The sequence below is a fragment of the Protopterus annectens genome, chromosome 2.part0 (assembly GCF_019279795.1).
Source record: "Protopterus annectens isolate FY-2018-M chromosome 2.part0, PAN1.0, whole genome shotgun sequence".
Lineage (NCBI taxonomy): Eukaryota > Metazoa > Chordata > Ceratodontiformes > Protopteridae > Protopterus > Protopterus annectens.
The window spans coordinates 1,671,968,164-1,671,985,968 of NC_056728.1; the positions used below are offsets into that span (position 1 = coordinate 1,671,968,164).

The 17,805-nt window shown below is 42.5% G+C and overlaps 1 protein-coding gene across 1 annotated transcript in view; it reads right to left on the reverse strand.

The window, feature by feature from the left end:
• Positions 1-17,805, reverse strand: part of VPS13D (vacuolar protein sorting 13 homolog D) — a 3,321,573-nt gene that overhangs the window by 732,307 nt on the left and 2,571,461 nt on the right. Inside the window, exon 50 of the mRNA XM_044060428.1 lies at positions 11,981-12,123. Within this exon, the coding sequence (XP_043916363.1) occupies positions 11,981-12,123 (143 nt within the window). The remainder of the gene's footprint in view (positions 1-11,980; positions 12,124-17,805) is intronic.

Below are 17,805 nucleotides of genomic sequence, written 5' to 3' on the forward strand. Positions count from 1 at the left end.
TAGAAAAAGGTCATTTTTATGTAGCTATGTGATGGATACACCACCAAGAAGGTATTTAAATGTGGGTGCAATCAAAAATGTAGAGAATGACTGTGCAAGTTTGAGAAGAGGATTAACAGCATGAAAATATACGGCTTGTAACTATGAAAGTTATATATTTTACTACAAGGTCCTAAGGGCATGTTACTTCTTCCTTTTTACACTCTGTTTTATGTACACTACAAGAAGTTGCATGTTTAAAAGTCTGTTTGAATAAAACTTGGGGTTTAAAAAATTACAGTAAACAACAATCGTACCCACATGAAAGAGTAGTGTAAGAAAATACTACTGTTGTTTATATGTATTAATGCAGATAAAGCATTCAACAGTGTCAGTGGGGAGTTTATGAGCAGGGCAATAGTAGCATTTGGATTCCCTGACAAAACAGGGTTATTAAAGAGGATCTATGAAGGGTCAGAGACAAAATTAAAGTGGGAGGGTTTCTCTATGAAAAGATGTGCATGAACATATGAACCAGGCAGGGATGCCCTCTACTTGTTATTTAATTTATATTTTTTACATTCAGAATCACAAGCAAAGAAAATAAAGGATTCACAATTTAGAAGAAATAACTGGTGTGGTAATTAATCCTTTACACAGGTCTAGAAAATGATATTTTGGTGTTATGAAATATTCTGCAATATTAAGTATTTTTGGAATATAAAATAAATGAAGATAAAACAAAAGCTGCAGTGGTAAACCATGTACCTAAGCATCAACTATACTTATGAGACATAAGAAATATTTAGGCATTACACCAGATAAAAATATCTGGAAACAGACAAAACAAAAAATGTAAAAATTACAAAAGTGGAATGATTATGAATACGGAAGGTAAGAAACAAGCAGTGAAAATGCTTTTAGTCCTTTAGTCTTATACACTGGTCAGTCATATTTTTACAAACCAGAGAAGTTGTGAATGATAAACATTAAAAAGCTGAAGGAGTTTATTTGGAAGGGAAAGGGAACAGTGGTTAAGTAGAATAAGTTTATTCTCCCCATAGAACAGGGTAGTTTAGAGTTATGTGATTTGAAGGAGTACGTTAAAGCTACAGTTACGTTTCACATATGCAACTCAAGTAGAAGGTTATAATTCAAAGTGGAAATGAATGGTGATGGAATAGGGGAAGAGAGACTGAGAGATTATGATTTTGATACAAATCCTTATGCACAACAGTAAAAAATACATTCAAAAAGTAGCAGAAAGCATTCTAAGAACTAAGCCATAGTAAAGAATGCATTTATTGATACGGCTGTCTTTTAGCAAGGGTATAGTAATGTAAAAAAAAATCGCCAAAGGTTCTTGTAAATCCACCTTGCATCCAGGACCCCTGTGCACATCAAAGAATCGAGCTACAGGATTAACAAGTACATAAACACAATCAGATGCAAATAGAACAGCTGATGTTAGCATGACAGTAGCAGACTGCCATCACTTCTCTGCTTATTACACAAACAGGCCAATTAACTAAAATCCAGAATTCAGAAATAGCTTAAAGCAGTCCAAAACTTTAAAAGTCACTACTTAGTTTTAAAATAATAATAAATAAAAAAATCAACCAGACTGTTACCGAAAGAACCAGCTTTACTCATGTATGATGAGCAGTTTTGTTCACTAACTGCACTTCATCAACAGGTAAGAGGGGGCTAGAATTTATTGGTGGAAATTAGCAAAGGTGCCAAAGTACTGGCCAGAAATAACTAGGAAGGGAAGGGAACAGAGTGGGATGAAGCTAAGCAGGAGACTGGAGTGCACATTATGGACCGCCCTCCCATCAGGGATTGATTATTGTGTACACAAGAAAGAGAAAAGGGGCAGGACAGTGCTAAATGAAAGCCCAGCTCTGGGAGAATTTTTATCGGAGACTAGAATATTTTACACAAATATTAATAATAACAAATTTGTTTACTTACTGTTACATCTTTAGTCCCTTTGTCTTTCTAAACATTAATGAAAAGGTGGGGTTCATGCTTTACAGTTCACCTACCAGTTTAAACACAGATGAGTTCCAGTCTTTCATCTTCTTGTAAAGCCACATTTCACATGTCTATTCCTACATCCAGTGGGACTGACACTGTACAGTATCCTATTTATTCACAAATTGTACAATGTTTTTGGTCATCCTGATCACGATTCATGTCCATTTCTTAACACCAGTCTGTGGTGCAAGTTCAAAGTACTCCTTACTCTTCTAGTCAGCTCCTGTGCTTTTTTTCCATTTCTCCAGTATTTTTGTTTGGAACAATGGAAAAGGTTTCACTGTCAAAGTATCTCTCTGGGCTTTGCTATTGGCAGAAGAATGAGTAGAGTCCCCTTCTGCTTGCTGTCTCACTCTTTGTTGGATAACCTTTTTGATTTTCTCCTAAGCCTTTGCTGGATCCAAAAATGTCTTTGATCCTCCAGGAAAAATATTCTGAAGATAGCTGGATACAGCAGACTGAATCTCATTTTTGCCTCTCAACAGTTCCCTGACTGCTGGAGGAACTTAGTTTTCTCCTTCTGCAGTGAATAATCATTTTCCACAAACACTCAGTTATCCCCAGCTTTTAATATATTTCCCTTCTTCCACAATTTTCTCAGGAGTGACTCTTTCACCTGGTATGATTACATCTTTATTAACATAGGTGCTGGCTGCTTTCCTGTGATCAAATATGGAGCATATACACTGCCTCCTCTTTTAATTAGCAAATCCTGCTATGCTATGCAATACCAGTTTATCTGCTTATTTGTACTTTCATAAACTAATGCAGTTTATTCCTTCCAGTCTGTCTGGTACAGCAGAAATCCCATACTTTCTCTGGGTGCTCTGTATTCTAACTCTAATTTTTGAAAGAGTTCTTCTTGAAAACTCTCATATTCAGCTAGTCTTTCCAACATTTCAACCTCTTTTGGCCACTTATCCACTCATCTGAAAAGCTACTTAAAGCTTATTCTATTCTTTCCAGCCTGTCATTTAATTTTAAATATTTCTCCAGTGCCTCGCTTATTTTAAACACCTCTGAATGAATTTATTTTTTTAGCTCAAAATTACTGGAAGCCATCTCCTGTACCAAAGCTGAAACCTGATTTGCTTTCTGCTGAATAGCTGCAAGGCTCTTCCCAACCAGACTGTTTTCTACTCCTTTTCTAGCTGACTTCCTCTTACTTTCTACAAAAATCTCCTTTGCTGACATCCAGGCAGTGTAGTGACTAACTAGTAACTGAATTTTACTCAGATTTATATGTTTGCACCCCCCCCCCCAAAAAAAAAAAAAGTTTTTCTTGCTGCGATAGATCTAACAAATCTATTGATCATTGTACAGACATCTTGGAAGTTGCTATTTTCTATACTTGTCCTGAGAAAATTAAGCATACTTCTGATAGTGTTAGGGCAAATGCTTGAGAAATGCTACAAGTTTTTATGCAGTATTTAGTCCCCAAGTAAAACACAGTCAAGTGGTCATTGCAAGGTATCTTATAGTCAAATTTCCTTTTTCTTCTAAAAGACAAACTTTTCACAGAAAAGAATCCCCAATGAGGTACTTATCTTCCTATGTTCTTTTTGCTGAAGCCAACCATTAGAGATGAGGAGACGTGATGCTGATTAGTCTGTAGTATGAGCTGAGAGCAAGAAAGTTCTGAGTTTTTGATGTGACCATAAATGCCTATCACACCAGCACATCAGTTAGTGATTACAGCAGATTATATTGCATGTGAGAAAGAAGCCTCAATTTTGTAGACTGTCCAGATGTATAGATATCCTGGTGGATAAATCCCAGTAGCAATGAATAGTGCAACAGGGATCTTATGAAGATCTGGAGATGACACATGCAAATATTCCCCTTATACCAATACACAATGACATCCAGATCAGTGTGGAGAAGGAAAATCTTTGGAAACTGGAATGGACATCAAGCTTTCTATGGCAGAAATCCCAATTGTTATTACTAAAGCAAAAATGAGCATTATGATGAATATCTTAATGTATTAGGTAGGATGCGTACTGTAATTAATTTCAGTTTTCATTATTAAGTTTAGTGCTGTTTTTTCATATGTCTTAACTGCTGTATATACTGTCCTAGTGGGGTATTTATGTGCACTGATTGTTATTACAAACAGCAATTCAATACCAGTGTCAGTGGCTCAAATAGGCAGCACACTTGTCTTTGGTGCTGGAAGTCTAGAAGTCTGTCGGTTTACTCCCATCTCCAAGTGAGTTGACTGCTGACACCGGAGTGCAGCATTAGGTGGGTACTACCCTCATCACTATGTCACCCTTCAGATGATTTTTTTTTAAACTGAGGACCCATCTGCTTAAGAATGTGGTAGCTCAGGTAGATGTAAAAGACCCCACAGTACCAATCAACAGCAGCAGAAGTTCCCCAATGAGCTGATAAAATTTCCCTAGATACTATAAATACCACCATGGGTATCCTATGAAAAGAGGCCACTAGCTTACTGGGACTAACCCAGTTAACAAATAATAACAAAAGTTGTTGCGTCTTTGGGCTTATCCCGGTTAAAAGTAAAACAATAAAAATGTATTTAAGTTTGTTTATTGGGTAGTGCACTAATTGTCACAGACCAATTCTGAGCCCAGCCAAGGTGAATATAATAAAAACACATTTGCATAAATGAATAAAAGCATGAAACAATACTGCCCATAAAGACATTATTAAAAAAAGTTGGGCATAACTAGCAAATGTAGTTGAGATGGCTATCTTGCATGGTCCTTTTCTGACCTGAGATGAACGAATTATATATGGGAGATGGCTTCCACTTAGTCCTTCAAACAGCAGAAAATAACCAGGAAAAAGGATGGCATACTTTGCTGACAACACAGTGCAGAGATGGTCTTGTGTGATTGCAAGAGACCAATAGGCAAATGCATGAAAACTTACAAAAAGACACGTGTTGGCTGCTCAGAGATCAATTTAAGACTGATTCAAAAACTATATCATGAAAAATATAAAGTGCATACATGATAGCTTATTTTCAATCATTTGGAATACCTTTTGGGATGAAAATGTCTACCAAATAAATTAATATCTAATTTGAATTTCTTTTCAGTATTAACTTATATACATTTCTTTAAATGAATTATGCACTCAATAAGTTAAATTAAGCAAACTATTGTAATTTAAAGCAGTGTTATAACATGATAAGCTAAAAGGGAGCAAAAAAAAATGAGATAGAAAAACAAAGAAAAAATCTTGTTGTACGATCACTTCTACATTAGGGCACTGCTGTAATCTTATCAAAATTGAATGTCCTGCAGAAAGCTTCCAACTTTGTTACCCATGACAATGTCTATTCACCAGTATGTAGCTCTTCTGGTGCCATAAAAATTAGTGAATCCTGCATCTGTTTTTCATTTACTTAGTTTAGAATTATTGGCAACATTACTATTATTACTCAAAGTATCTCCTCATGTCAAAATCGAAGCAGCATGATTTCAGCAGATGGTTACTCAAAGCATCAACATTGCACTGAGGCTGCCAAGATGCCTAAGGCTGCTAACACTACTTGCTGATTATGACAGGGCAGCTTCAGAATTTGGCTTGTACCCAGACATGTCTCTCAAAATACAGATTACATTTTATAACACTGATGCCTAGGGCATAACACCCAAACTGCTTCACAAATGGGGATTTGACTAAGGAAATTTTTTGTCTCCTGCAGCGAATGACAGCAGATTAAAAAATATTAAAGGGTTAGTCTAGAAAGAACAGAAATTGTAAACATACCGATATTATATATAAGACCTGGTCTGTTGCCATGTTGGATAACCTTAACTGCACGAACTCCACTGCCTCCATCTAGGGAGAAACCCTGGCACCAGCCTGGAACACCATCGGGGTGAATTCCTTTCCCAACTCGCATTGTGCATCTGAGGAAAAAAAAAAAAAAAAAAAAAAAAATGACTCTATACTGAAAGCATTTAGCCATCATTCATCAGATATGGTATAATGTTTAGAAGAATTAAAAATTAAATGGATGGCTGTATCACTCATCTCCATTTAACAACCATCTCTGCTTTCTTCAGAAGGGTAAAATGCTTACCTTTTCTTGAGTCAAAATCTGTGGGTGAAGATTTATATATCTTTTGTGTGTGTGTATATCTACACACACACACACACACACACACACACACACACACACACACACACACACACACACACACACACAATCATTTGTTACTGTCAAGTGAATATTTTACTGATAAGTTGTGAAGCTGTCACAATCTGTCAAAATCATAGCTTGTTGATGTGTGCTAGATGACTTATGCTCAGTCAGCTATAGCATAGTACAGTACAGTTGTGTACACTTACCATAAAAGTAGATGTTCGAGTGTATTCACGTTTGCAGTCATCACACTTGGGTTATCTACCTGCAGGTAGCCCTCAGTCGGCCCGAATACCAGAGACTTAGTATTTCTGCGTCGGTTGCTGTTGCTCCAGGACTGGCGTCATGGGTATAAAAAGAGGCCGCCGACACCATTTACATCAGTTTTCTTTCCCCAAATGTCAGGATCCCACAAATACGGAGCTAAGTTATGGTGCAAAAAACAACACCAGTAAAAAGTAAATACCAGTAAGGGGTGAGTAATACATTTAGAGAAGTAAAGAGAGAGAAATGGGGGCTGGAGGGTGGGAAACCAGGACTGCAACAGTGAATACACTCGAACATCTATATTTATGGTAAGTGTACACAACTGTACTATCTTCTTCTTGTTTCACTGTTGCAGTCATCACACCTGGGTTGAATCCCAAAGCTGAAGAATGGGTGGAGGTAGTCAAGAAGAGTTGGGGTTAGCTAGTATACCTTGCAGGACTGCTGTTGCAAAACCCGCCCTGGATTTGGAAAAGATAGGCAGGTGGTAATGCTTGGTGAAGGTATGAACAGAACTCCAGGTAGCAGCTTCCAGAATGTCCCTGGTAGGGACTCCCCTCAGGAATGCTGTAGAGGCAGAGGTAGCTCTGGTGGAATGTGTTCTGACCCGCTGTGGGGTTGGTTTCCCATGGTGTTTGTAACAGAAATGGATACAGTGTGCTATCCATTTGGAAATAGTTTGTTTAGATATGCCCTTGCCCTCTGCCCCAGGTGCAAAGCTGAGTAGTAGCTGGTCAGATTTTCTGAAGGGCTTAGTCCTGTCAAGGTAGAATATGAGCTGTCTGTGCATGTCTAAAGAGTGCAGGATCCTTTCCCCTTTATTTTGAGGATTGGAAAAGAAGGTTGGCAAATTGCTAGATTGGTTGAGAGCTACACTGGACATAACTTTAGGCATAAAAGTAGGGTTAGTTCTGAGGGAGACCCTGTCAGCATGAAAAATAATGAAGGGTTCCACAGCCATAAGTGCTTGTAGCTCAGACACTCTTCTAGCTGAAGTGATGGCTAGAAGCAAGGCTGTTTTCCAAGAGAGGATTTTTAATTCTGCTGATGCTGCAGGTTCAAAGGGGGGGGGGGGGGAGCGTGAGCTTATCCAGTACAAAGTTAAGGTTCCAAGCCAGAGTGGCTGCTCTACCTGGTGGCCTTAAATTGTTGGCCCCTCTCAGGAACTGTTTGATGAGAGGGTGAGAGAAGAGAGGTGGCTCAGTGTTGTAATGAGCCGAGATGGCAGAGGCAAGGATCTTAATGGAAGAGAAGGAAAAGCCTCTGTGGAGCAGATCTGCTAGGTAATCCAGGATTAGAGGTAAGGAGGGCAGAGCAGTGTCTGCTCCTTTAGAATGAATCCAGGAACAATACCTGTTCCAATTATCAGCACAGGAATCCCTTGTACTGGGTCTTCTGGCTTCCAGAATTACGTCCAGCACCTGCTTGCTTAGGCTGGTCACTGGGGGAGAATTCAAGGAATAAGCCAGGCTGCAAGATTCAGGGTTTGCAGTTGCGGATGCAGGATCTGTCCCTCCTGCTGCGTGAGAAGGGTTGGGATCTGAGGTAGATGCCATGGCAGCACGGTGACAGGCTGAACAGTAGTGGGTACCAGTGCTGTCTTGGCCAGTTTGGAGCTATCAGGATTATCCTTGGTCTGACTTGTCTTATCTTTAGCAGTACCTTGTGTATCAAAGAAGAGGTGGGAATGCATATGCTGAGAGGCCTTTACCCAGTTGAAGGAGAGTGAGTCCACTTTCCATGCTAGTGGGTGGAATGTCCTTGTGCAGAATTTTTGAGCTGGTAATTGAGAGGGGATGCAAATAGGTCTACCTGGGGCATTCCTCCATTTCTTCGAGATGGTCTTGAAGATGTGGGGTGCAGCTTCCATTCGTGGGCATCTAGGAGATTTCTGCTTAATATGTCTGCCAGAGAGTATTGTTTGCCTGGTACAAATATTGCCTGAATCTGCATGTTGTAGCTGAGTGCCAGGGTCCACAGGGCCAAGGTCATTCTGCAGAGTGGGTATGAGTGGGTTCCCCTGCTTGTTGATGTACCACATAACTGTGGTGTTGTCTGTCCTTATCATCAACTGGCCCTCTTTGAGAAATGGTTTGAACTTTCAGATTGCATGCTGAACAGCTAGCATTTCTTTTAGATTGATGTGCAGATGAGTTTGAGTTGGGCTCCAGTGTCCACAATCCTTGCGCATTTGTCCAGCATGTGGGCCCTCAGGCATAGGTCTGAAGCGTCTGTGGTGATGGTCTGGCTTGGTTGACATCTGCGTAAAGGTAGGCCCTTGTTTGACTGGCATGCCTGAGCCCACCATAGGAACTCCTGTTTTAAGCATGGAATTAGTGGGATTTCTGTTTCTAGACTGTGTCTGTGTTGGGACCATAAATTCTTTAAGTACCACTGAAGTTTCCTCATATGTAGTCTGGCATATGGGACCAAGATTATGCATGAGGCCATGAAGCCCAAGGCCTGTAGAACTTTTCTTGCTGTTAACTTGTTCAGTTTTGTTAGTGCCATTGAGAGAAGTAGCCTGTCAGATAGGCTTGTTTTTCTGTAGTCAGGAATGCCATTTGGGATGCTGTGTCCAATTGCTCCCAAGAAAATCCTTGTTTGGGATGGTACTCAGTCTTGACTTTTGTAAATTGACTAGTGTATCCCAGTCCTTGTAGCAAGTAAATGACCCTTTGTAAATCTGTTGTCAGCTTGCTTTTGTTGTCTGCCTGAGCAGGCAATCATCCAGGTATGGGTAAATTTGAATTCCCTGTAGTCTGCAATAAGCAATTACTGATGCCAGGCATTTTGTGAATACTCTGGGAGCAGTAGATAAGCCAAAGGGCAGTGCTGAGAATTGATAGTGCTCTGATCCTGCAAGAAATCTGAGGCATCTTCTGCAGATTGTCCTGATGGGGATGTGCAGGTATGCCTCCTTGAGATCTAGAGTTACCAGCCAAGACTCCTTGCCCAGCATGGGAAGAAGTTGCTGTAGGGTCAGCATTTTGAATTTTGGGACAATGATGTATGTATTTAAGGTGGACAGATCTAGATTGGTCTCCAACTTTTTCCTTTCTTGGAACTAGGAATAGTCTGGAGTAGAACCCTTTTCCTTGTTCTGCTGTTGGCACTCTTTCCACAGCTCTCATGTTTGCTAACTCCATTATCTGGTAGAGCCTCTGTTTTTTTTGATTTGGAGGTAGATTTGGCATTCCTCTTTGACTGGTAAAGTGTGGAAGTGAAACCGGTAACCTTGATCTATGGTTTGTAAAATCCACTTGTCTTTTGTTATGTAGTGCCAGTTCTTTGAAAATAAGGTTAACTTTCGCCTAGAGGGGCTACTATTTGTTCCCTGGTAGGCGGATTTAGGATTAAGTCACTGCGGTTGTGCTGATGTAGTGGCAGTGGCTGTGTCTGTGCCTCTGTTGTTACCTTGCCACTGTAGTCCTCTGTAGGCACCTCCTCTGGATTGGTTTCTGCCTCTGGGCGTCTATTTCTACCTTTGAAATTTTGTGGAGTCAGGAAAGGACCAATTTTGGCAGGCCAGTTCCTGCTAAACCTTGGGGTTGAACCTGCAAGAAATCTTTAACAGTTTGAACAGATTTTGCCTTTTCTTCCATTTCTTCATAACCTGCTGGGCAGGTGTACCAAACAAACTTGTCTTGTCCATAGGAGCATCTAGCAACTTAGCTTTAACATGATCCGGTAAAGCTTGTTCCTTTAGCCATGCATGCCTTCTTATCACTGTGCCTGTCATGGCTGATCTAAATGAAGCCTCCAGTGCATCATAGCCACATTTAAGGAATGGTTGCTAACCTGTTGTATGTTATTTACCATCTCTAATACATATTTCTTATCAAGAGATTCATCAGTGGTTAATTTTTTAGTTAACTGATCAAGCATAAACTCTTGGTATTGTATCATGTGAAACTGACAGTTTAAAGCTCTAGCTGAGAGAGTAGCTGAAGTGTAGACCTTTTTACCCCATCTGTCTAGTGACCTTGCTTCCCTTTCAGAAGGAATAGGGTTTTTAGCTGTGGTCGCGGCTACTGCCTTGGGACCCTGGGATATAGTTTCTGGGTCTGCAAGTGGGGCCTTGTAAAGGTGGTGATGAGTATCTGGCACCCTGTAAAATCTGTCTGGTTTGGCAGGGGCTGGGGGTAAAGAATCTGGAGCGGAGCAAACATCATTGAAAGCATCATCCACCACAGAGAACAGGAGGTATAGCTAAGGGCCTGTGCTGTGGGAGGTGCAGAAAGGTCCTAAGTCTTTTCAGGAGTCTGAAAAATCCTGTTGCTGCCATTGGAACTGTTCTCGCATGGCATGCAAGGTTTCCCCAAAGGAGAATTCTTCTGGTGGGGAAGCAGCTGGAATGGATTCTTCAGCATCCGAATCTTCAAAATTGGAGAGGGAGCCTCAGGCTGATCAGTTATGTCTGATTCATCAGCAGAATCATCAGTAGAAACTGGCTCAGGGGGCTCTGCCCTAGATCTCTTCTCAGGGGGCTGAGAGGCCCTATCTGGGTGAGGTTGAGATCCTCTAATTAAAGAAATTAAATCTTCTGCCAAAGAAAGCATTTGAGAACTAGAAGAGGGCCTGGATGTGGGGGTTTAACAGGCACTGATTTAGTAGTCTTGGCTGCTTTAGCCCTGGCGAAGGCCTTAATGGACATGGCTGCTGGAGGCCTAGCAGCACCACGTGCTGGGGGTAGAGACATCCAAGGGGATGGTGTCTGATAAGTCCACCACCGTAGTGGGTAAAATTTCTGAGGTCGATTCAAGAGTTGTAGCAGGGGCCTCAGTTGTTAGAATAGGTTCAGCTGTACTTTGAGCAGTTTTCTCGGTTTCGGCCGAAACCGAGACACTCGATTTGCTTTACCGTGGTTTGGCGAAACCACGGACCGCGTGTCGGTCTTTATCTTTTTGGGGGTAGTCGGAGGATCCGATGGCATAATGTACGCAAAATCAGTACCGAAAAACTGTTCTGCAAACTCCGACCGACGCCTAAGTGTTCGTCGGTTAAAAGAAGCACAGGCCGAACAGGCTGCTACGTCGTGGGCTGGGCCTAAACAAGGCAGACAGTATGAGTGGAAATCTTTTTGAGGTATTTGTTTCCCACAGGTTAAACAATTGTTAACTTTTTCTGACATCGGCTGAGGCAAGAAAGAGTCCCCAACGGGTACTTAGCTTTAGAAGTCTTGAAGTAGTATTCGGTAGAAGTAATCTCTGGATCCGACCGACCGGCACTGCGAACAGCTTCTGCTTGAGCCACGCGGCAAGAAAGACTGAGGAAAATGGCGTCGGCTGATGCTTTTATACCCGAAGACCAACAGAGATGACGTCGGGAGAAGTGCGACATCAGCCGAAGCCGGACCCGGACTTTGGAATCCGGCCGACTGCAGGGCTGCCTGACGACAGGACAACCCACTTGTTATGACTGCAGATGCATCCATGAAGGACATCACCCAAACTGCTTCACAAATGGGGATTTGACTAAGGAAAATTTTTGTCTCCTGCAGCGAATGACAGCAGATTAAAAAATATTAAAGGGTTAGTCTAGAAAGAACAGAAATTGTAAACATACCGATATTATATATAAGACCTGGTCTGTTGCCATGTTGGATAACCTTAACTGCACGAACTCCACTGCCTCCATCTAGGGAGAAACCCTGGCACCAGCCTGGAACACCATCGGGGTGAATTCCTTTCCCAACTCGCATTGTGCATCTGAGGAAAAAAAAAAAAAAAAAAAAAAAAATGACTCTATACTGAAAGCATTTAGCCATCATTCATCAGATATGGTATAATGTTTAGAAGAATTAAAATTAAATGGATGGCTGTATCACTCATCTCCATTTAACAACCATCTCTGCTTTCTTCAGAAGGGTAAAATGCTTACCTTTTCTTGAGTCAAAATCTGTGGGTGAAGATTTATATATCTTTTGTGTGTGTGTATATCTACACACACACACACACACACACACACACACACACACACACACACACACACACACACACAATCATTTGTTACTGTCAAGTGAATATTTTACTGATAAGTTGTGAAGCTGTCACAATCTGTCAAAATCATAGCTTGTTGATGTGTGCTAGATGACTTATGCTCAGTCAGCTATAGCATAGTACAGTACAGTTGTGTACACTTACCATAAAAGTAGATGTTCGAGTGTATTCACGTTTGCAGTCATCACACTTGGGTTATCTACCTGCAGGTAGCCCTCAGTCGGCCCGAATACCAGAGACTTAGTATTTCTGCGTCGGTTGCTGTTGCTCCAGGACTGACGTCAGGGGTATAAAAACAGGCAGCCGACACCATTTACATCAGTTTTTCTTTCCCCAAATGTCAGGATCCCACAAATACGGAGCTAAGTTATGGTGCAAAAAAACACCACCAGTAAAAAGTAAATACCAGTAAGGGGTGAGTAATACATTTAGAGAAGTAAAGAGAGAGAAATGGGGGCTGGAGGGTGGGAAACCAGGACTGCAACAGTGAATACACTCGAACATCTATATTTATGGTAAGTGTACACAACTGTACTATCTTCTTCTTGTTTCACTGTTGCAGTCATCACACCTGGGTTGAATCCCAAAGCTGAAGAATGGGTGGAGGTAGTCAAGAAGAGTTGGGGTTAGCTAGTATACCTTGCAGGACTGCTGTTGCAAAACCCGCCCTGGATTTGGAAAAGATAGGCAGGTGGTAATGCTTGGTGAAGGTATGAACAGAACTCCAGGTAGCAGCTTCCAGAATGTCCCTGGTAGGGACTCCCCTCAGGAATGCTGTAGAGGCAGAGGTAGCTCTGGTGGAATGTGTTCTGACCCGCTGTGGGGTTGGTTTCCCATGGTGTTTGTAACAGAAATGGATACAGTGTGCTATCCATTTGGAAATAGTTTGTTTAGATATGCCCTTGCCCTCTGCCCCAGGTGCAAAGCTGAGTAGTAGCTGGTCAGATTTTCTGAAGGGCTTAGTCCTGTCAAGGTAGAATATGAGCTGTCTGTGCATGTCTAAAGAGTGCAGGATCCTTTCCCCTTTATTTTGAGGTTTGGAAAGAAGGTTGGCAAATGGCTAGATTGGTTGAGAGCTACACTGGACATAACTTTAGGCATAAAAGTAGGGTTAGTTCTGAGGGAGACCCTGTCAGCATGAAAAATAATGAAGGGTTCCACAGCCATAAGTGCTTGTAGCTCAGACACTCTTCTAGCTGAAGTGATGGCTAGAAGCAAGGCTGTTTTCCAAGAGAGGATTTTTAATTCTGCTGATGCTGCAGGTTCAAAGGGGGGGGGGGGAGCGTGAGCTTATCCAGTACAAAGTTAAGGTTCCAAGCCAGAGTGGCTGCTCTACCTGGTGGCCTTAAATTGTTGGCCCCTCTCAGGAACTGTTTGATGAGAGGGTGAGAGAAGAGAGGTGGATCAGTGTTGTAATGAGCCGAGATGGCAGAGGCAAGGATCTTAATGGAAGAGAAGGAAAAGCCTCTGTGGAGCAGATCTGCTAGGTAATCCAGGATTAGAGGTAAGGAGGGCAGAGCAGTGTCTGCTCCTTTAGAATGAATCCAGGAACAATACCTGTTCCAATTATCAGCACAGGAATCCCTTGTACTGGGTCTTCTGGCTTCCAGAATTACGTCCAGCACCTGCTTGCTTAGGCTGGTCACTGGGGGAGAATTCAAGGAATAAGCCAGGCTGCAAGATTCAGGGTTTGCAGTTGCGGATGCAGGATCTGTCCCTCCTGCTGCGTGAGAAGGGTTGGGATCTGAGGTAGATGCCATGGCAGCACCGGTGACAGGCTGAACAGTAGTGGGTACCAGTGCTGGCATGGCCAGTCTGGAGCAATCAGGATTGCCCTTGGTCTGACTTGTCTTATCTTTAGGAGTATTTCTGAAAGAAGAGGCAGAGGGTTTAATGGATAGATTGAGAGGTTTACCCACTGGAAGGATAGGGCATCCACTTTCCAGGCCCTGCTGTGTGGTGTCCTGGTGCAGAATTGCTGATCTGGTGTTTGCAGGGGAGGCAAAAAGTTCCACCTTTGGGGTCCTCCATTTCCGGATTAGAATACTGTAGGCGCTGGGGTCTAATTGCCACTCGTGTCGGTCTAGGAGATTTCTGCTTAAGTTGTCTGCCAGAGAGTTTTGTTTGCCTGGCAGGAATTGAGCTTGCAGATGAATCTGCATGTCCAAGGCCATGTTCCACAGGGCCAAGGCTAGCCTGCAGAGTGGGTAAGAGTGGGTTCCCCCTGCTTGTTGATGTACCACATAACTGTGGTGTTGTCTGTTTTTATTAGCAGGAGGCTTGGTGAGAGTAGGGACCTGAAAGCTGTCAGAGCATGCTGAACAGCTAGCACCTCTTTTTGGTTGATGTGCAGATGAGTTTGAGTTGGGCTCCAGTAGCCAAAAATGCACTTGTCCAGGTGTGCCCCTCAGGCATAGTCTGATGCGTCTGTGGTTAGGGTCTGGGCAGTGTGGGGTTGAGTAAAGGGAAGTCCCTTGTTGTGGTTGCATGTTGCTGCCCACCAAAGAAACTCTGTTCTTAGACAAGGTATGATAGGTATGACGGTTTCAGGTCCTGAGAATGTTGGCACCAAAGACTTTTTAAGTACCACTGAAGTTCCCTCATATGCAGTCTGGCATATGGAATTAGTAGGATGCAAGAGGCCATGAATCCTAGGGCCTGCAGGATTTTCCTTGCAGATAGCTGGGTTCTGGTGGCCATTTGAGAGAAGTAGCCTGTCAGATAGGCTTGTTTTCCTGGAGTAAGGAATGCCATCTGGGATGCTGAGTCCAAGCTTGCTCCCAGTAATATAATCTTTTGACTGGGGACTAGTTTTTATTTCTTTTCATTGATAGTGTATCCCAGGGAAGTTAGTTTTTTTTACAAATGTCAGGTGCTGCAACAGCTGTTCCTGACTGTCTGCCTGAAACAGGCAATCGTCCAAGTATGGGTAAATTTGAATTTTTCTCTGTCTGCAATAAGCAATGGCTAGAGCCAAGCATTTTGTGAATACTCTGGGAGCACTGGATAAGCGAAAGGGAAGTGCAGAGAACTGATAATGCATAGATCCTGCCATGAAACGTAGGCATTTCCTGCATAAGTCCCTGATAGGGATGTGCAGATAGGCTTCTTTTAGGTCTAGGATGGTTAACCAGGCATCTTTGGACAGCATAGGAAGAAGCTACTGAAGGGTGAGCATTTTGAATTTTGGTACCACCAGGAAGGTGTTTAGAGTGGGGAGATCTAAGATTGGGCGCCAATTGCACTCTTTTCTGGGTACCAGGAAAAGTCTGGAATAGAACCCTTGACCTGTCTGTTCTGCTGGAACAGGTTGATTTGCCCTTATGGAGAGCAGGGATTGAACTTGGTTTTGTGCCTCTTCCCATTGGTTTGGAGGAAGGTATGGACATCCTTTTGGGGCTGGCAATGAGTGGAAGTAAAATTTGTACCCCTGGGATACAATGTTGAGGATCCATCGGTCTTTGGTGATGGAGGTCCAGTTTTTTGCACAATGGGCAAGTTTTCCTCCTAGGGGCAACGAGCATTTGGGCAGAGGTGAGTAGTGGAATAGAGAAGTCATTGTGAATTCTTTTCGCAAGGGGGTGGGGCTTAGCACTCCCTGTTTTTGAAGTGGAGGCACTCCATTGCTTAGATCTCTGCATACCCTGAGACTGAAGTCTGGGGCATCTGTTTCCCCTTGGTCTAGTTTCAGATGGTCTTGAGGGGGCTGGAAAGGACCAATGTTTCGGGGGGCAATGCCTACTGAATCTAGGAGGCTGCACTTGCAAAAAATCTTTGACTGTCTGCAGAGATTTAGCCTTTTCTTCCATCTTTTTTAGAACCTCTTCTGCTTTAGTGCCAAACAGATTGTTCTTTTCAAAAGGGCGTCCAGTAATTTTGATTTAACATTGGTCAGGCAAGGTCTGCTCCTTAAGCCAAGCATGCCTTCTCAGTACAGTACCAGTGACTGCTGCCCTGCAAAATGCTACTAGGGTGTCAAAACCACATTACAAAGTATGCTTGCTGACTTGGCTTGCAGAATGCATAAGCTCTTGTAATTTTTTATTCTCTGCACAGTCTGTAAAGGTAGCTAATTTTTGCTTAATAAGTTCCATAATATGTTGCTGGTATTTCAGCATGTGAAACTGGCAATTCAATGCCCAAATGAAGAGAGTTGCAGAGGTGTATACTTTTTTAGCCCATCTGTCAAAATCTCGGGAATCCCTGTCCAAAGGGGTGGAATTCTTAGCTGTAGTTGCTTTTATACCTTTAGCCCCCTGGGAAATGACCTCTGGGTCAGCAGTATGATTTTTGAAAATAAATTTGAGAGAGTCAGGGACTCTGTAGTACCTGTCTGGTTTCCTTGAAGCACGGGGTAAAGTATCAGGAGCTAGGCTGGATTTCATAAAAAACATCATCCACAACATCCAGAACTGGAGGAATTGCAAAAGGTCTATGTTTTGGCAAATCTAGAAATTCTCTGACTCTCTTTTTGGACTGAGGATAGTCTTGGCATCCCCAGTGGAAATATTCTCTTAAAGTATGTAGGGTTTCACCAAAAGAAAAATCCTCTGGTGGGGAAGCAGAGGGAATGGATTCCTCTGCATCTGAATCCTCATAAGCAGGTAAAGGCATGTATTCATATTCAGGGACCTCAGAGTAGTTGGACTCTTGGTCTGTTAAAGCTGCTGGGGACAGGTCTCTTTTTCTCTGAGCAGGAGAAGGCTGGCTTCCAAATAAGCATAATCAGGTCTTCTGCCATTTTAAGCATTTGATGTGGCAAGGAAGAAGGTGCTTGAGTTTGGGTAGTCGTTTTTTAGGTGTAGCTCGTACTCTTGGCCTTAGAAACTCGGTAGTTTTAGACAGAAATGAAGACGCTAAAGAAGTCATTGGTTTGTGTTGAATATCAGTAATGCGAAGAACTTCCTCAGAAGCCAGTGCCTGCACAGTGGCTCTGGACCCATCCAAGGTAGAGACATCCGCAGGTTCCGTAGTCAAAGATGAGTCTCGTGGCATACCGGACTCTGAACGGGTCTCGGTAGCGGCCTGCAAATCCATCAAAGCTGGCATCAGATATGCGAAAGTGCCTCACTGAGTACCGGCAAACTGGCAACTAGCTTAACAGAAGCGTCGTCGGCAGTTTTGGACCTGTGCGGTCTGTCTCTGTCTTTATCCTTACGTTTTTTCAGAAGATCCATAGTCAGATGGCTTACTAAAGCTATTTTAGAATACGGAGATCAAGAGCGAAAGTATTTAGCAACAATAAGGGCCCGACGACTAAAAGTTTGGGTGTTGAACAAAGCACAAAACCGACAGCGAGGTACGTTGTGGTCTGGGCCTAAACAGGTGACGCAGTAAGAATGGAAATCTTGGTGTGGTATTTGCTTTCCACAGGCAAGACAATTGTTATCT